The following is a 21028-nucleotide window of genomic DNA, read 5'->3' on the forward strand; positions in this document are numbered from 1 at the left end:
AGATGAGAATAGAGAAAAAGATGATAATCCGAAAGGGGATGAACAAGATGACCATGACATCGATAACAATGAAACTTCAAACTTTGTTTCTACCAGGAATTATTGGAATAGAAATGATGTTATCGTAAATGAAATATTTGCATATTCCATTGCAATTGAAATGGCATCTGACGAAAATGATAGTGAACCAAGAACAGTGGAAGAATGTCGTTGCAGGCATGATTGGCCAAAATGGAAAGAGGCAATGCAGACAGAGTTAAAGTCACTCGAAAAACGAGAAGTGTTTGGAAAAATAACCCTTACACCAGAAGGTGTAAAGCCAGTTGGATACAAGTGGGTATTTGTGAGAAAACGAAATGAGAAAAATGAAATTGTTAGATACAAGGCAAGACTTGTAGCCCAAGGTTTTTCTCAAATTCCAGGGATTGATTATGAGGAGACATATTCTCCCGTAGTTGATGCAACTACGTTAAGATTTCTGGTAAGCTTGACAGTCTCAGAAGGACTAAAGATGCGATTGATGGATGTAGTGACCGCATATTTATATGGGTCACTCGATACAGATATTTATATGAAAGTCCCAGATGGACTAAAATTACCAGTAAACCACAAGCCTAGACATTTACTTTCCATAAAATTAAAAAGGTCACTTTATGGATTAAAACAGTCTGGGAGGATGTGGTATAATCGTCTTAGTGAATACCTTATGAAAGAAGGGTTCAAGAATAATCAAATCAGTCCTTGTGTTTTCATTAAGAGATCACAATCAGGGTTTGCAATTGTTGCAGTTTATGTTGATGACTTGAATATCATTGGAACCCCAAATGAACTTGAAAGAACTGCAAAATACTTGATGAAAGAATTTGAGATGAAAGACCTTGGACAAACTAAATTTTGCCTTGGATTGCAAATTGAGCACTTAAATAATGGTATTTTCGTCCATCAGTCTAACTACACCGAAAGAGTGTTAAAACGTTTTTTCATGGACAAAGCGACCCCAACAAACACCCCGATGATTGTTCGGTCTTTGACTATGAAATATGATCCATTTAGACCTCGAGAGGAAAACGAGGATGTCCTTGGTCCTGAAGTACCATATCTAAGTGCAATTGGGGCTCTAATGTATCTAGCTAACAATACTAGACCAGACATAGCTTTTTCTGTGAATTTGTTAGCCAGGTTTAGCAACGCACCAACGAAGAGACATTGGAAAGGAGTAAGACACTTACTACGATATCTACGAGGAACAAAAGATCTTGGTTTGTTTTATCAATCAAGGCAAGATGCCACCCTCATCGGATATGCAGATGCTGGATATCTATCAGACCCACAAAACGCCAAGTCACAAACTGGATATCTGTTCACCTATGGTGGAACTGCAATTTCTTGGAAATCAACAAAGCAAACCTTAACTGCGACATCATCAAATCATGCTGAGTTGATTGCCCTTTATGAAGCAGGACGTGAGTGTGTATGGCTAAGGTCAATGATCGGCAATATCCAAGAAGAATGTGGGATGAAAGAAGTAACTAAAAGTCCAACCATCATTTACGAAGACAATACTGCATGTATCGCACAAGTAACTGAAGGATATATTAAAGGTGATAGGACTAAACATATATCCCCAAAACTGTTCTTTACACACGATTTGCAGAAGGAAGAGAAGATAAATGTCCAACAGATCCAATCATCTGATAATCTTGCAGACTTGTTTACTAAGTCCCTACCTTCGAAGAGTGTTGAGCGGTTGGTCCACAAGATTGGGATGCGTTGTCTTCATAAATTATGTTAAAATCAGGGGGAGCATTATATGCACTGCACTCTTTTTCCCTTCGATCAGGTTTTTATCCCAATGGGTTTTTCCTGACAAGGTTTTTAATGAGGCAGTACACTAAAGCATATAGTAATATATTGTTGTACTCTTTTCCCTTAGCTATGGCTTTTATCCTAAAGGGTTTTACCTAGCAAGGTTTTAACGAGGCAACATATACCCTATTCTGTATGGACATTCAAGGGGGAGTGTTAAGAGTTAATTAATTTAGTCAAGGTGTGAATGTCCACACTCCAATTTCTTCATTACATTTAATGTAGTAGCCAACCCTAATTGCCACCCTCTAAGGTTATAGCCCACAATGTAATAGTGGTTTTTACTACTATAAATAGCCATGTAATTTCACTTGTATGATACACAAAATATTACCAAGAGTAATACATAAAAGTAGTAATACTTCTCTTATTACCTTCTTCTCTTAATCCTCTAATTTCTATATATTTCATAACATTACGATAATTTTCATTTCTTTTTCCTTACTTTTAACCTATCTTTAAATCAAAATATCATATATAATTGTGTAAAAAATACTAAATTTAAATACGGTTAATTTTCCTTTTGTATATGAAGAATATGTTTTTTAAAGATAATATAAGGAATATCTTGATCGAACTTCAACCCTCTGCTCACTGAAGGTCCGATACTTTGTACTAAAAGGTAAGTGACGAATTTATCCATAGTTAGTAAGATTTGAGCCCTACACCTATATGATATAAGATAAATCTCTCAGCAAGTGAATCAAGTCTTGCTTAACTTATTCTTCTCGTATATTCATCTCAACGCGCATATGAGAACGAGACTCTTCAATATTCGAAGAAGTTGTTGATGATCCGTTTTCCATTGAATATTAGATTAAAAAAAATAGTAAAAAAAAAAAAATAGTGTAAATCATGTACAACGCTGTCATACAAAATGATGAATTTAATTTATGATTATAGTAATATCATATGATTGCGTATTTGCTCGCACGACCCAAAAATAAAAAATGCCCACTTGCCCATCTGTAAACATGACCACTAATCTTAACTTATTAATTAAATAATGAAGAAAATTAAACATCTCCTTTCCCCTATAATCCCACCATTTCCACATAAACTCTCACCTCAACACATACATACACTTACTCCATCAAATCATATATATCTTCTTTTTCTCCCTCCTTTTTTCTTATTTATAACCAAAAATATCAACTTTTTAGGACAACCCTTTTAATTAATTAAGGAACACAATTGATTTTTGTGTTTTGTTTTGGGTTTCTTCAAATAATTAATCATGGTTATGGAAAATAGATATAGAACAAGCTCATATATCACTCATGAACAAGATGACCCTCAAAGCTCATCAGAGAATGGAGCACCCGATTCGCCATTCTCCGGCGATGACTCAAGAGCCACCGCCACCGCTCCTCCTAAAAAAAGGTTTGTCCAAAATGCCACAACTAGTAAATACTTAGTCTTTGTGAATTTCTATGTTCATTTGTTCATAATCATCAAAACCTGTGTCAGGGTTGGTTAGCTCCTTTACTGTCCCCTCGGCCCTCATCATGCAGGGCACGAGGGAATTTAAGGCGAGCTAACCAACCCTGTATCAACAAACAAACATGTACTATCATAACTAGAAATCAAAACCCATACATACCCAAATAAAACATTTACAAAATTTCCAAATCTCTTTTATTATTTCTCTCATCTTATTTCACATATTTATAATTATAATTACAATTAAAATTATACTAATGATATGATTAATTAATGATGTGAGTAGTAGGAGGAGCATACAAAAAAGAGTGGTATCAGTACCAATAGGAGAAGTAGATGGATCAAGGAGCAAAGGGGAGACATATCCACCGTCGGATTCATGGGCTTGGAGAAAGTACGGTCAGAAACCAATCAAAGGCTCTCCTTATCCAAGGTATGTACCAGATTATCCTACATCATTGTATGTGATCATATATATGCAGGGGTGTTAACGAGCCGAGTCGAAATAGGCGTATGTTAGTTTAGAAGGCGGCTCGTCCTAAAATACGCCTGCTTCCTTCCCATGGAGTGGTTGGAAACCAATCATGGGAGTTGTCACATTCTTGTTTATGTGCGTGTTGTTCACGCTGCATCTTGCTAAAGAACAAATGTTTTTATAATTATTTTCTTAAAAAAGTTTATCTTTTAATTTATTTTTGGCGGAGAACTCGATTATAATTTTATTAGATCAATTATTAAGGAAAAATGTTTTTTTTTATACGAGTTGCTATCTACCTTTCTGAAGACAACTCTCGTATTATTTAATTTCGGTCCAATCACTTAAAATTAAAATAATTGATATTAGTTGAATAATACTCCGTATTAATAACTCGGTAATTATATAATATAGTCGTAATTTGTGTTATTTAAATAATTGATATATTAGTTGAATAATACTCCGTATTAATAACTCGGTAATTGTATAATATAGTAATTTGCTTTTGAAGGTTTTAAAAAGTGATCATTATTTGTGAAAAGGAAAAATAGCATTAGATTATGGTTTAGAATTTCCTAAGATCCTAACATGTCTTGATGTAATATTAATTTAACCTTCTATTATATTGTCTTTTTGTAAAAAAAATAATAAATTTCTCCATAGACAATATTATTGTAACGTAGATTTGGTAATGAGACAAAAAGAATGAAATTCACTATTTAACAATTTTAATTTATTGGGATATCAATTTTAATTTGAAATATTGAATATTATGAGGAGATTAAAAAGGATTAAGTATACAATTATTCTTTATATGAAGTATTGAAAAGTTTATAAAACTAATCTAATCAAATACATTAGAAATTGCTTAGAATAAATACTTTGACTGATTTTTATACATGCTAGATAAAAATTGAATTTTCTTAGCACTCAATTAATGTTAGATAATTCCTCAGAAAAAAAATAAGTGAAATTTAAGGTTAATAATTCTATGCAAAACTTTTTTGGTTTTATTTAGATAAACAGTTGTATTTATTAAATCCCACAACATTTTACATTTATGGTAGTTGGGAGAACATGAGAAGATTCTGTAACATGTTCTCACGTATGACATTTGACAATTTGATCCATATTGGATACAAAATTTACTTTAAATGTATAGAATCACAGACTTATCCAATAACTTGTGTATTCAATGAATTTCATAAAACAACAAAAAAGTAAAATCAATCTAATCGATTACTTAGAAGAAAGATAAATCTTTTTGTCCAATGCCACCCATTTTCCTAAAAGTTGGGAAAAGACTAACTTATAACTATACTCCATAATCTCTATAAAACATGTCTATTATACAATTAAATGTACTAAAAGTCACATTTACATCTAGAATATACTTACATCTAATTTTTCAAGTCACATTTACATCTAGAATATACTTACATCTAATTTTTCATTATTATTCATACCAAATTATATTTGTTCTAATGGTAAAATTTGTATCTTAAAATATTGATATTGAAGATCAATCAATTAGTTGGGAATAGGGTTTCCTTATCCTTTTTTCAACCCAAGGGACTTTACTTGCTAACACAAATCGGATGAAAGCTTCTAGTTAGATAGAAAACCTTTTCTTGCATATCAAAAATTTGATGGTCAAAAGATAACATATGAATAGTTTAAAGTTAATACGTTGTACTTATTAAAAAAAAGAGAAATTATTTCCAGTTTTTTTAGTACAACAATATGATTTTAGAATGACTATTTTTCGTAGTACACTTTCTCGTTTCTCTAATAACAGATACGTATTTTCTCTGTCCTTTTTTTTTTTTTTTTTTTTTTTGACGCTTGAGCACTATGTCCCTCTTTTTATTTGCTCGCTTTTCTTTTTCACTTGTCCCTTTCTATTCTTTTAAGGATCCACTATTTTTCTTAAGTTCTCACTGCCAAAAATTAAGGTACCATACCGTCTTTCATATACTTACAAGTATGCTCAACTATCTTCAATCACATCTAACTGTAATTGAAATTAGAATTGATAACAAAAAATTTTAAACCCTCACAAAACAGCCTGCTTTGATAAGGATTAAACTAAATTGAAATGGAGAGAGTATTATTATTTTATTGTTTATTTGATGTACATTACTCCATAAATGGGATTAAGTTGTGAAACAAATGGAGTGTTTTACATTTTGTAGTATTACACGCGCATTAATGGAAAAGCTTATCTTACATATTTGTCTTATTGGTTGTTTTACGTGCGCACCAACTCCTCCCTTTTCCTTTTCACCATGATAAAAATGCCTAAATACTCATGTGCTTTTGTTTGTATTCGTTATAATTTATTTATTGATTTTTTAAATTTTTATTTATCAGGGGATATTATCGATGTAGTAGCTCCAAGGGTTGCCCTGCTAGAAAACAAGTAGAAAGGAGTCGTGTGGACCCTACAATGCTTATTATAACCTATGCTTGTGAGCACAACCATGCTCTACCTACCACCAAGCACCACCACCATCACCACCACCAAACACCATCTCGCACCACCACCGCCACTCCGAATATTCCGTCTCCCGCGACTCCTCCCATCTCGGTAGCTCCATCCGATTCCACGGAGGATGGGGCGGACGAACCGTCTCTGTCACCGTCGTCGCCGTTACATATTAATCCGTTTGGTGATCCACCTCATCTAGAGTTTGTTGGTGACACATTGATGTTAGGGAATGTGGGGGTTGAGTACAATTGGATATCTGATTTGTCATTCTACACGCCAGCTTTAGTGGGACCTAAATGTGATGATACTGAGGTGGCAACATTTCCAATGAAAGAGGAGGATGAGTCGTTATTTGGGGACTTGGATGAGCTCCCGGAATGTTCTTTAGTTTTCCGTCGCGGCCAAGGAAGCATTGACAAGTGTACTACCGCCCCTCCGATATGTGGGAGTACATGATATAAAGATTTGATTTTGTAACTTTTTTTTTTTACTATTCCCTTCGTTTCAAAATAATTGATATGCTTTTTAATATCGTAAAAAAATGAATTTTAAGAATCAAAAGTAAAAAAGCAACACTTGTTTTGAAGCGAGGGAAGTAGTATTTTGTTTTTAACCCTATTGGTTGGGTTTTCCATATTTATGGTGATTGTTTAGCTGTTACATAAAACACCAAGATGTGTTTTTTTTTTTTTTATAGTATACTACAAAGAGTTGAGAATGAACGGATTCACACACAAATTTTTTGGTTGACTGTTGATTCATAACTTTGGTTAAAGGGATAGTTTATTCTTTTCATTCTTTTGTATGAATCTTTACTAAAATAAGGATTAGAGATTGTACTATTGTTTTGATGATTCGAGCGTTGTTCATTCTTGTACTATTACAATTTTACTTTTTATTTATATAAAAGATCCAGATTTCGAGCAATTTAAGATCAATTTATGTCCTTTAGAAGTACATAGTATAAAAAAATTCATTCCTTTGTTTGCAAATTTTTTGTTTGTAGTCATTGTAAGTGTAACACATTTTCTAACATCATTGAATTTAGCTAACTTGGCATTGATTGGTTTCACGATTTAGGACAACATTGGGTTGTTGTTCTCTAGTCAAGTCAAAATTGGGCCTAATTTCAAATTATCTAACAAGATCCACATAAATATATTTTTTCCATATACTCCGTATCTATTAACAAAGAAGTTTAAGCTCACAAGCACCCTCAGCGATAGTAACATGCACCTCTTTGATAAGGATAAGGACAGGTGAGGTCTTTCAAAGTACGTCTTTAAACTAAGGTTGACACACTTTTTAACAACGTAACTCGTATCTGGTTCAATGGCATGGACTATACTTGTTGGTGGCTCAAGCTGAGATGCTAAAGTGATTAACCCAAGTCAGGTTTATCATGGAACTTGGACTAATTTTTTTGGGGACTCAATGAAGGAATAAGGCATCAGTCGTCAATGAAATGAGGGAGAAAGGGTTTAATCCTATCAGCAAGATAAAACCTGAACATTTGAGTGATTATGATTATCTGCAGTCCAATCCAACATGAAACTCAACTGCTAAGTGCAGGAGCTTCGTGCCGATATATATAAAGTCCAAGAGCAAATTCATATGTCGAAAACAGATATTGAATGTTGATGCTCTTGAGAAACCTCTTTTTGTAAATGTTGGACACTGAAATTTACTACATAGATAGCATTACAGTCCATGAATATTATTGTTTATGTTAGCTAGAGAAGGATAAAAGAGAAGAGGCGAAAATATTATCAACTGCACCTGTTACAGAAACAGGTTAAATCGTTTATCATAGATGTTTTGCATTTGAGATCATCAACTGCAGCAAAATTTGTTCATTTCTTTTTACTAATTTAGAACATCATTCATTCATCATCTAGAGCAAGCAAAGGAAGGATAAAAAAATGGTGCAACTATTTCTAGATGGAGGTACTACTATTCTATAATACTTACCTTGTGAAGCAACAGAAATTATGTTATTTAATTATAAACAATCATGGAAGGTATTCTAGGCTACCTTGTGAAGCAACAGAAATTTTGTTAGCATGTTTGCAGTGTTTACCATCTAAAATCACAGCATTAAAAGGGAAATAAACAGTTGATAAGAAAAAAATAAAGACCTGAAATTATGGTATGTGCAATAGCAATGCAGATTCATAAACTGCTGCATCATCCAAGTGATCTTCTAATGACATGTTTGAACATAAAGAAGCCTCATCAATCAAATCCATGCAAAAATACAGTTCCAAATAGCTTCTACTAAAATGTGTAAGCATCTAGACTTCTTCTATTAATAATATAGACAACGAAAATCCCTATTCTTTCTTTCTATCAAGGGACGGAACAGACCCGCAGAAGTTCAACCAGTTAGGATTTTTCCAAGCGAAACAAAAAGGTGTGACAGCAAGGACTTACTACAGTAAGTAACTAGTTTGAGCAGCAGCCTATCTTCTTCCAAGCTGAGGTCTCATTTTTTATATTTATACTCTCTCCTTGGGATGGAATAGCCGATGCAGAAGCATCACCAGCATCAACTGCCTTCTTGCTGACGATACGATGGATCTGAGTAAGAACCTCAGTGAAAGCCAGCTCCACGTTGGTTGCTTCAAGAGCAGAAGTCTCCATGAAGACAAGACCCTCCTGCTCAGCAAAAGCCTTCCCTTCTTCAGTAGTAACAGCAACCAGATGCCGAAGATCTGACTTGTTACCAATCAGCATGACCACAACATTTGGATCAGTGTGCTCCCGCAGCTCTTTCAACCACCTTGCAGCATTCTCAAATGTAGCTTTCCGAGTGACATCATACACAAGCAAAGCACCCACTGCACCTCGATAGTAGGCACTGGTTATGGCGCGATACCTATTTCAACAATGAACAGGTTCACATTTGTTAATTGCTGGTATTCACAAATGGGATAAGAGATAATTTTAAAATTACTCATACCACAATATGTATACCATTTGTCACAAAAATTAGAAGAAAAGAATCGAGTTGTGCGTTCTAGAAAATGAAAGGGAATAAATCTATATACGTAGTATTAATTTAGTCATTTTGACAACACTTCACCCATTATCAACCTAAACCCAATACTCAAATTTTATGTACTTGCACAATCTATCCCACTAACTTCCCAATGTTCGTTTTTTCAAGGGACTCCATTATTTAATACTTTGTATTGTTTTCACAAATAATATATCCCATTCATAGTACTATACAATTTGTCTGAATGAAGCAAAAGCTGCCAGTAGGAAATGAAGAGTATAATCAACCCAGTGATTTTTTTTGGAAAGATACTCCATGTAAATAATATTAGGTGCTACTCCCTCTGTCCCAGAATCTAACAAAAGAGATAACTTTGCACACATGCCAATGCAATAGTTTGATTTTTTTTTTAATATAATTAAATATTAATGAAAAATATTTTAAAAATTATATTCTGAAACTTTATATTAATACCTATCTAACAACATATTTTAAGATAAAGTATGTTTTTATTATGTTAGTAAAATGTTATAGTCAAGCTAATACATGAATAGTGAAAAAACGTCCCAGATATTCTGGGACGGATGGAGTACATTGATCTACTGAAGCTTCTGCAATGATTGACAGACACAACAGGACCTAAAGGTCACAGTAGCCAATTATTTGAAGGCAACTAGAACTATTTCTCTAGGACTACAATACAATACAGCACTTGATCCAAAATACATTTACGCCTTTCTATACAACTATAGATAAATAAAAACATTCAGTAGATTAAAGAGAAAAACACCAGACAGAAGGGCAGAGAAGACAGAGCTCATAGCATATTCAACCTTAAAAATCATCTGCTAAACTTGTATAAGATGTGGCTTCAAACTACTCTAGAAGATATTTACTCTAAATTAATACTACAATAATACAGAATATTAGATTTTTGCTTAATGTTTCCCAACTTCGCAGACTTGTCAAACCTTTTGGACACTCAGAAATACCTAAAGCTTGCAATTGACATTTCAGAGCAAGTACACATATTTCCCATGCAATAATCTGATAGAGTTTCTAAACATGTAATTATAATATTGAGATCTGAAAATATTTACCAGCCTATATTCTATTTCCTTTCAAGCCATAATACACTCTAGTATTGCTTACGAAAGAGACAAAGTTATATAAGCAACAACTCTTAATCAGCTTCATTTAACAAATAAAACCTTTTCTGTATCCAATAATCTTCCTTTTGTATTAAGGATCATAGAACTGTCAGCCTCCTAAGGGAAAGCGTACATACAAACATTTTCAAATATAAAGTGGACTATTTTCTCCTAATATCTTTTCTTTCTTTTTATTATTATATTGTTTTGTTTGTGATAGGGAGGGGGTATGGAGACAGTTGGGAGAACAGTTAGCATATCAACACACAATTATTCAAAAAAACTAGCAGGTAGCCTTTCAATGTGAAAGTCATAGGCCACAGACAAGGGTCACAAATTCACAATCCAAGAAACAATCAGTTGTAGTCCACTTTAGATGGTATACATAGTTACATTCACAAGATCTTGCTTTAACAAGAGTGAGTGGACAGCACTGCCAAGCACACAATTACAAAGCATCTCTCCCTATTTATATAAGTTATCCAATCCGAATTAAAATAGCCCTGGGAAATTAACATGCTTATCAGCAATGGGCTGGGATATTAGGCTGAGTTCACTTATTGTAGCACACTAGCACATAACCACAACTCTAGACTCAATTTCCATTACCACCCTCAGCTAATGACATTGCTGCCTTGCTGGTTCACTTGGTTGTAAAAGAGCACTTATAGCTAAAGCATGATGATTGTCCTGGTAACAAAATTAGATTATCCTGCCAGACCCTATCGTTCACTGATTACGGCACACAACCACCAGTAGCTATTACATGGTAAGATAGAAAAGCACAAAATCCAATTAGATCTTTACTCTCTAAAGTTTGCTTAAGATATATGTAAAGAGCTAAGCATAAAAAATCCACAAAATTCAACCATTGAAACAAGAAGCTGAACGAGTTGGATAGCCTAAAAATAAAAAAATTATTCAAAAACTTGGAGTATTATCTAATTATATGTGACCTAAAAAGAGAGAATCGGGTAAAATGCAGAGGGCGAGTCCAGGGCAAAGTAAGAAAGGTATCAAACAGCACAACAAAGACAATGCTCTAAGCAAGGAAAGAGCCTGGGAAGAGGAAGCAAGAAACAACTACAATGAAATACCAAATGCAACAAGACTACATTTGTATACTGAAAAGATCAAGAATCTAGTTACTGGTTTTAAATAGCTATAATAGTGATAAGTTAATAAGTAATTTGCAAGGAAAGTCTCGTAAGTCGTAACAATGTTAATGCTAATCTTTTCCAGCATTCAAGTACTTCATGAATTTCCACTATCATTCACCACCACCATATGATAACGAGTTATAACGAAAATAAATATAAACACACAAATACTTGGTGATAGAATTCCAACACCATAGACATCGGCTTAAACACATCAAAATTAGATACTTTTTTTTTATCAAAAATAAAATAAAATAAAATAAAATAAAAAATAATAAAAATAAAAAATTACATATACATTCCTTACTACTACCATCATATATTACCACCCACTATACATACTGATATTGGAATTTTATCAGTTCTATAAGCACCTTATGTTGATGAGAAATCTGGCAAACAGATGAAATAGTCATGCTACTTGCTAAGTACTAGGTGTATCACACGGCAATGCAATTTTAGTACTGCCTGAGTGTGAGCTATATCTCAAAGTTGTAACAAGCATATCCATGAAGATAGCAGTTAAATGAATTTGAAGAAGCCTTAGAAAGCATTTGCAACTACTAGGTGGGTAATATCATTACTCAGCATTGTCCAGGGTGTAGCAAGACAATGTCCTGCACTTGGATGGTACCACCTATCTAGATTTTCATACACGAATGCGAATTAAGTAGTGCCTGAGTGTGAGCTATATCGCAAAGTTATAGCAAGCATATCCATGAAGATAGGAGTTAAATGAATTTTCAAGAAGCCTTGGAAAGCATTTGCAACTGCTAGGTAGCTGAAATCAACATAGTCAATCAGTACCCTAAATTACTCAGCATTGTTCATGGTGTACTAAGACAGTGTCCTGCACTTAGATGATAAAACCTAGTGCAGATTTTTGGTAAGATGTAACTCTCACACACACACACACAAACACACACACGTCCTACATAATTTTTCTCATAATGTCACTAGTAAGTAGTAGTTTCTTATCTCTATGTGAACTCCTTTTTTTTTAATATTTCGTGACTGTCATTTCTGCCCCTCTCTCTCTCTCTCTCTCAAACACACACACACACGCGCGCGTGCGCGTCATAATGTCACTAGTAAGTAGTAGTTTCTTATCTCTATGTGAACTCCTTTTCTTTAATATTTCGTAACTGTCATTTCCGCCCAATGAAATACAATACAACTAGTATGCAGCTCACAAGAAAACCTATCAGATTCCATCACCAATAGCAACTAAGAAGGTATAAAATTAAAGAATATCACCTGTACCTAATGTAAATCGGGCAAGAGATAGTTAAAGACATGCTAAAATAAAAGTCTACAAGAAAATATGAATGTTCCCCCAAACTCCAAATGATCAGATCTTTACATAAACTTCTTTAGTATGGTCACAGGCCATCCATAGAGGCTTTTAGCCAAATATAGCAAACCTCACAAACCCACTGATCAGGTACTTTATATTCTATACACTAATCAAAAAGTGTAAATTATCCCTGACATAACAGCAAATTCCAAGAGCACAGATACCTGTAAATATCTCCTCATGTATTTATGGGTCACCGGGACCATTCATTATTGTATTGGCATCTACCATATGTCTCCTCAAGTATTTATTGGTAACCTGGGTCCATCCATCAATTTATGTTGCCATGCTACAACTGCTACGTCAATAAATTACTTGTTCTTCCATATTTCCTTCCACAAAACAAGACATCCAAATGTATCTAAATTTTGTTATACATTTTGACTCTTCAATCTTTATCCATTCAAGCAACTAAAATAAGGTTCATAAATTATCAGGGCGCTCCGAGGCACAAGGGTCATGGGATAGAAAACGAGACACTAAACAAATTATTAAAGAGAAGGGCTTGTCAATTTGGCATATATATGATAATAAGATTGCCTAGAAAGTTTGTCAAACTTTGGGTGTAAATGCTGGTGTGGTCGGGCCTAAGCTGATTCCAGATAGAATAACTTCAATCATTTCATTAGGCTATGGACCCCGCAAACTTCACTAGGGCCAAGGTTCTCTGATACAATGAGGCCATCACTTCTATGTGTCTTGCACTTTTGACAACTAAGTTCAAGCTTGTTGTTACTTTGGAGTAAGTAGGCCATTAAGGCCAGATGTGGAATGTGAATGATCCTTACTCCTTAGTATTACTTCATATAAGAATATTAAATCACATGGATAGCATTAACATATCCAGGAAACACAAGCATACCATGAACATTATAGCCACTGTGGAAGCATGATGATCATCATCAACAATAATACTTCATACAATAATGATGTAAATATGTATTAACCTTGGTAGCAATTCCAAATATCTATATCCTTTGGTCATCCTCGATCAGTAGCTTATACCAAAACACACCCAATGGTATCGCACAAACTCCCAACTCTACACAATCCATAAACATCTCCCTTAGCAAGTGGGTTTAGAATGCAGAAATACACAACCTATGAGTCATCGTTTTCGATCCGTGTGTGTCATCCTTACCCAAGGACAGGCAACGCTAATTTCCTTTAAATCATTCCAAATTAATCCAAATCTATCAAAATCTCTAACGAAGCAGAATACCCACATATGACATATGCCTCCTCCACGAAACCAAAACAAACACAAGATTCAAAGCCTCAATCTAAATAACCACTAAACTAAAGGCACAAAATTTACCAATTATCAATCTCATAGCCTAATAAATCACAAACCCATCAAATTTTCATCCAAATAATGAAACCCCATGTCATAAAAACTAAACAAATTAACATATAATTAACAAAAACTCCAAATTTGTAACACAAAACATCACTGTAAATACATTTAATTACATGAAAACCTAATAAACAAAAAGCAAAATTATGAAACATAGAGAAAAGGGAGGGTTTACCTCTCTTGGCCAGCAGTATCCCAAATCTGAGCTTTGATAACCTTACTTTCAATAGTTAAACTCCGAGTAGCAAATTCAACCCCAATAGTAGACTTAGACTCCAGATTAAACTCATTTTTGGTAAACCTTGACAACAAATTTGACTTACCTACACCTGAATCACCGATCAAAACAAGCTTAAACAAGTAATCATAATCATCATCTGCTTTATATCCTGCCATTTTAATGGAAAATTTGGGAAGTTTTTGGGTAATTCGACCGTTTGAGAGTGATGGGTTTTACCCAGAATTGATTGAGGAGAGAGAAAGAGTAGTGGGAAATGGGAATTGCTTGTTAACGAAAGTCACTTGTGATTTTTGTGGGGTGATGATTAATTTTGAGTGCTTTTTTTTTCCTCTTTTTTGGACTTGTTTTTTTCTCTTTAAACTGGGCTTTTTGGCTAATGGGGGTGTAGTGGTGACCTTGTGGGTAGACAGACTATTACTAATTTGGTGCAAATCTTTGATCTATATAATCCCTTCGGTTTTAAATACTTGCTCTATTATTTTATTTGGGAAGCTTTTACAATCATCAATAACTTAATTACTCCCTCCGTTTTTAAATACTTACTTCATTTCTCAATGCACGGAGTTTTAAAAGAAATTGGAGAAAGTAATAAAATATGGAGGTAATGGGGTAGGTGGAAGAATAAAAAATTGTAAAAAGCAAAAGTAGTAGAAATAATTGGAGGAGAAAGAATATGAAATTAATAAAGTATGATTTATGTTGGGTCCACTAGATGAGAGAAATGAATTAAATATTATAAAAACTTTCCAAATAAGGAAATGGAGCAAGTATTTAAAAACGGCCGAAAAAGGAAAAAGGAGCAAGTATTTAAAAACGGAGGGAGTGTATACTAAAAGACACACCAACAATGACATGTGTCATTTTCTGGTGTATCTTTAAGTTTTTTTTTTTTTGAATAATATTCAATTAATTAAGGAAATAAATCATATTTACAAAAAAAATTCCCTAAATACAATATAATTTATTAAAATAAAAAGAGTTTGACATATCTAAATATCTTAACATAAATATTTATATAGCTACAAAAAAAAATTTATTAACATAATTTTGCTCATTTTCTACATCATTTATATCTAACAAATCTTTCGTAGTAGTTTAATAATGGTTATTGAAAATTACCGTGCATGAAACGGGAACCAGTGGCGGAGCCAGGAATATATAACCGGGGGGACGACAACTAAACATTGCATCATTTGACAAAAATATTTAAATAAAAAAAATAAACGCAAAGATAGTTTTGTAGTTAAAATTTCACAACTAAAATGAAGTGGGTTCATGTCCTTGAGATTTCATTCTTTTAAACAAGAATTGTCGAAGATCGGGTTGTTTTCCCTTAGAATTGTTAGAATTAGGTGAATTGTTTGACATGTCCTAATTAAATCAATAAAAATAAAAACAATGAATCAATAATAATTCAATTATCATCATGTCATACAATCAATATTACCAATCAATTTAACACAAATAACAAGTTATAATTTTATAAAGTGAACAATTTGAGAATTGAGAACCCTAGCCTAACATCGGAATACAAACAATCAACCATTTAAAAAAAAAATATTCAGAATTTAAACAATTAAAAATTCACACTTAATTAAAAAATTAGCACTTAAACAATTAATTAAAATAAGATTTAGGGTTTGAAGGGATAATTTAAAATTATAAGTTACTTACAATGAATTGGGGAAAAATCCAAAGAGATTTGTCTTTCACAATATATGCTTGTGCGGTGGTGGCGGCAGCGTCGACGTCCGCGGTCGTCGTACTTCGGAGTCCGGCAGTCAGGTGGTCGTCACTCGTCAATTGTGGGAATTGCCGAATTGGGTTGTACGAGAGTCAAGAAAGCTTAATTAAAAAATAAAAATAACCTTTATACTTTTTAACTTTATTTGTTTTGTCTTTTAGTAAGTTTTTATTGTTTTATATTTTTTGTTTGATATGATGTCATCCCATAATTTTCTACCACTCTCCTGTCACTTTCACACTTTTATTTCTATGCTTGCTTGGTTAGTTGATTTTGTCAGACTTTTGTGGAATTGTGGTAAACTTGTCTTTCGTAAGTTTTGTTTATTTGTTTTTTTTTTCTTTTTTTTTTTTTTAAATAGAAAATTCTGAAATTTTTTTTTAAAAGTGGGGGACAGCTGTCCCCCCATGTCCCCCCCTCCCTCCGCCCCTGACGGGAACTAACCTAGTATTTAATAATTTCTCTCTCCTCCAATTCTCTCCGCTACTTTTGCTTTCTACAATTTCTTACAATTTTTAAATAATTTAAATATTTTCCACGCTTTACAACATATAATTTTTTACAACATATATTTTGCTTTCTACAATTTTTTTACAATAATTTACAATATTTAAATACTCCGCTACTTTTGCTTTCTACAATTTTTTTATTCTTGCACCTATCCCACTACCTCCATATTTTGTTACCTTTTTCAATTTCTCCCAAAACTCCGCACATGGATAAATGGAGCAAGTATTTAAAAACAGAGGGAATATCTCTTTTTTTTTATTTGCATCGCGCGGAGTTTTAGTAGGGTTATATAATACTGTAAGTGGGTGAATAATTTATTATAGTATAAGGCCTTGTTCTCTTCACCTAAAAAAAATAATATTAAGTAAAAATAATTTCAGTTCAGTAAAATTAATTTCAGTTCAGTAAAAATAATTTCAGTTCAGTAAAAATAAGTTCAGTTCAGTAAAATTCAGTTTCTTAAAGAAGAATTATAATAGAAAATCAGTAAAAATAATTTCAGTTCAGTAAAAATAATTTAATTTCAGTAAAAATAATTTCAGTGATAATATTTAATTTAATATGTAAAAATTATAAAAATATGATAATCATGTTCATGTTTTATATACTAAATGATCATTTTAACATGTTCAATTTTTTTTTTCCCGTCAAAAAAAAAAAACATGTTCAATTTTTAGTACTAATTGTGCATTTATTTTTCTACATGTTCATTTTTTTATGTGTTCATATTTTTTTACTTAATGTTCATTATTTTTTACGTGTACATATTTATTTACTAAATGTTCATTTTATAGTGTTGATGCAGCTATCTTAGTTGCATAATAGTACATCTAAGACTCATTGCTATGTTGCATGGTTGTTCTTCACTTGAACTACGTTACTGGTCTACAATACTAATTTAGGACGTGTGCCACACATGATAAGTACAAAATAAATTATAAATTAGTTATTAAATATATAACAAACACAATATAATACTTCCTCATTTCCAAAAATTACGATCAAAGCTAATATATAAATAGTAAAAAAGTTCAATGTCCCAAATATTATGGGACGAAGGGAGTAAAAGAACCATCAAAAATAAAAAATAAAATATCGGAGACCTAATTAATTTGTGAATGATACAAAGCATAAAGATAATCTTATTAAATTGGGTATAAATATAAATAAACTATAAATTATTCAAAATTAACAAAAAAAAAAAGTCAGGGTAATTTAAGTTTAGCTGTATGGAAATTATATTATAAGAATATATTTATGAAAATTATATCATAAGAATATGAGGTTGCCCAGGTTTATCACCTCGATAAATGTAGTTTGTTTATCTTATGACATTATAGTAAAAAATTTTTGTTTACGCTAGCTGTCCCAAACGGCTTGATTTTAAGGCCGTTCACTGTGGATTTTAACGGCCGAACAAAAGACACCATAGTAGCAAAATATGTAAAGTAGGGTCATATTAACCCTTTAATTAGAGGAAGGTATAACAAATATGTTAGGGGTTAATTGCCGATATTGTGGTCGCGCAGTTGAAGACGAATGGCGGTAGACTGTGTTGGGTCGATCTGGTAGGAGCGGCGGTGTTGAATATGCCGTGGTGGGGTTGATATGTTAGTAGCTGCGGGTTCGATCTAGTAGGAGCGGTTGTGCAGTGGGGTCGATCTGGTTGGAGCGGTGGATCGTGCGGTGGGCTGTGCATGCGGTGGGGTCGATCTAAAGGAAGAAGAAGACAGGGTTTGTATAGGAGAGAGAAGTGTTTTTGGGGTTGAATATGGTAAATGGTGAAGAACAGAGCCAGGCCAACGTTTAAGATTCAAAGCGGCCAAAAAAAGAAAAGAAAAAGAAAAATACTCTTAATGGCATAAATAACACTGTCAAAAGCATAATAAGTAAACTAGGTTAGGTCCCTTGCCATGCACGGTAACGTAGTTATTGACAAAAAGTTATGTACTAATATACTTATCAGTTATCGTATATTGTAATGTCTTGTTTTTAGGGCATGTTCAAATTTACTGAAATGAGCTGAACTGATTGGAACTGAGCTGAGTTGAATTGAACTGAACTGATTAGAGCTGAGCTGAGCTGAACTAAGCTGAAATGAATATTTTGTGAAGGAAGGAAATTAGGAGCTGAACTGAACTGAATTGATTGGAGCTGAACTGAACTGAACTGAATTGAAATTAAGTAAATATGAATAGACCCTTAGTCATTAACTTTTATCTATCTCAATTGTATCCTCAAAGCAGATTTTAGGTTTTCCACATAGAAATTTATAGTAGAAGATTGCATTTTTAAGAAATATTTACAAAGATTATATTTTCCATATTAGTTATTGAATGTCAATATACAAAAAATAGGTAAATATCATTTCTATTTATATAATAATTAACTTTTACAAATAATTTCCTTAAAAAAAAAAATTCTATTATTAAATTTTTTTTAAAAAAAAAATTACTAAGGACACACCATAAACTGACATGTGTCGTTACTGGTGTGTCTTTAGTATATAGTTATTGATAGCCAAAATTCTCGCTACGGTTCATAACGAAAAAGTTAAAAACACCATTTATGTTTATCTAGGTTATAAACTTGTATTTTCTCTCAGTATATATCATACAAAAATGTTGAATATTGATTTAATTCTTTTTTTAACAAATATTGTTGATTTAATATAATTAATGTAAAGAATATAACAAATGAATAAATGTTATTATGTAATATATCATTGAATTAACTACAATGCCTATTTTTTTTTAACCAATATATGCTAATAGACAATCGATCCATCGATTATCGATCCATCGATTATATACTACTAAAGCAATACCAAGATAAACACTTAACAGCGTTGATACAAGATTATATCTAAATTATAACATTTTCTTTACATCTAATCTATACAAAACTTTCTAAAATATTAAATTGTTCATTATGAAATATTATGTGTGAATATTTTTTTGATATACTACTTTTTAATAATTGATCTTATGAGTCCTTATTTTTTAAACCGTTTTTATAATTTTTTTTGTCATTAAAATTATTGAACAACCATATAAATCTATTGCACAGAATTTAACCTTGGCATGTTAAATATTAATGGTCAAAATTATATCTCGACAAATGTGTCAATAAATATTAAAAAGGAGGGAGTACATTGTTATTGTTATTGTTATTGTTATTGTTATGAGCTTTTCAAAACTTTTTGAGGTCTCTGAATTAAGGCACTCCCTCCGTCCCCTTTTGATAGTCCCTTATGGGCATTTTTCACGGGAATTAATAAACACAAATAAATAAGAATAATAAATGTACATTGAAAAAGTAAATTGACATTGGGTATGCAAAAAAATAGAGAGAGAAAGTAATAAAAGTACATGGGAAAACAAAATATACATGGAACATTTAAATTTGCACAAGTATTGTTGCAAATTGGATGGAATTTTAGTAAAAAATTAATATTAATGGTTGTTGAAAAAAGCAAATGGGATGAACACTTTGGGACTAAAATTTACCCATAAGGGACTATCAAAAGGGGACGGAGGGAGTAAATCATTGTAATTTATGGGACAATGATACACATACACTGGCTGTATGTGGTCTCCACATACATTAGAGACTGCCACATCAACAAGAGCCAAAAAAAGAAGAGGGAAAATAAGGGGGGAAATAATTCACCCATAATGGCGCCAGAAAGAGAACAGAGCGGGATTCTTGTTGGGTAAAATTATTGGCGCCATACTGAGCATTAATTACAATGTTTTTTTTCTACAATTTTACCCATTGTTCCGGGTAGCTCCGGCACAGATAATCTTTGTGGGTTGGTAAAGGTTTACCGTCCAATTACGCACCTGCACAGTCAACACAGATAAGCTAACCCGGGGGTTATCCGGGAATAACCTCTCCGATGCTAAAGTCAGCAATCCGATAAGAAGAAAGAATGAAAAGAGAGAAATTGTTTTTGATGTGTAGAGAGAGAGAGAAAAAAAGATTGTACCTTTGGGTGAACATTTTCTTGGGTATATATAGAGAAATAACCAAGCTGGTGCCACCTATAACGATTGGTGGCAAACCGACCTCATAGGCAGCAGGTGCCTACGTGGTCTCAAGCAGCTCTCCACGTGGCCGTTTAGAAAGGCCGTTATGGACATTTGAACTTTCTTATTAATCAGTTGTTTCTGTGTTATTATTGCATATTACCGGCTAATTAGGTATTACTACCGGTATTATCCCGTACA

At 32.9% G+C, this 21028-nt stretch overlaps 2 protein-coding genes across 2 annotated transcripts; one reads left to right on the forward strand and one right to left on the reverse strand.

Annotated features, from left to right (window-relative positions):
• Positions 1-2892: 2892 nt before the first annotated feature.
• LOC145621083 (putative WRKY transcription factor 69) lies at positions 2893-7126 on the forward strand. Its single transcript, XM_081675818.1, has 3 exons — positions 2893-3249; positions 3596-3742; positions 6158-7126. Exons 1-3 carry the CDS (start codon positions 3104-3106, stop codon positions 6729-6731), a joined length of 867 nt encoding a protein of 288 aa, XP_081531944.1. The 5' UTR covers positions 2893-3103; the 3' UTR covers positions 6732-7126.
• A 1269-nt stretch (positions 7127-8395) lies between these two features.
• LOC145621577 (ras-related protein YPT3-like) lies at positions 8396-14842 on the reverse strand. Its single transcript, XM_081676300.1, has 2 exons — positions 14477-14842; positions 8396-9153 (listed from the first exon to the last, which is right to left on the reverse strand). Exons 1-2 carry the CDS (start codon positions 14695-14697, stop codon positions 8721-8723), a joined length of 654 nt encoding a protein of 217 aa, XP_081532426.1. The 5' UTR covers positions 14698-14842; the 3' UTR covers positions 8396-8720.
• Positions 14843-21028: the final 6186 nt, after the last annotated feature.

The sequence above is a fragment of the Chenopodium album genome, chromosome 27, assembly GCF_948465745.1.
Source record: "Chenopodium album chromosome 27, dcCheAlbu1.1, whole genome shotgun sequence".
NCBI lineage: Eukaryota > Viridiplantae > Streptophyta > Magnoliopsida > Caryophyllales > Amaranthaceae > Chenopodium > Chenopodium album.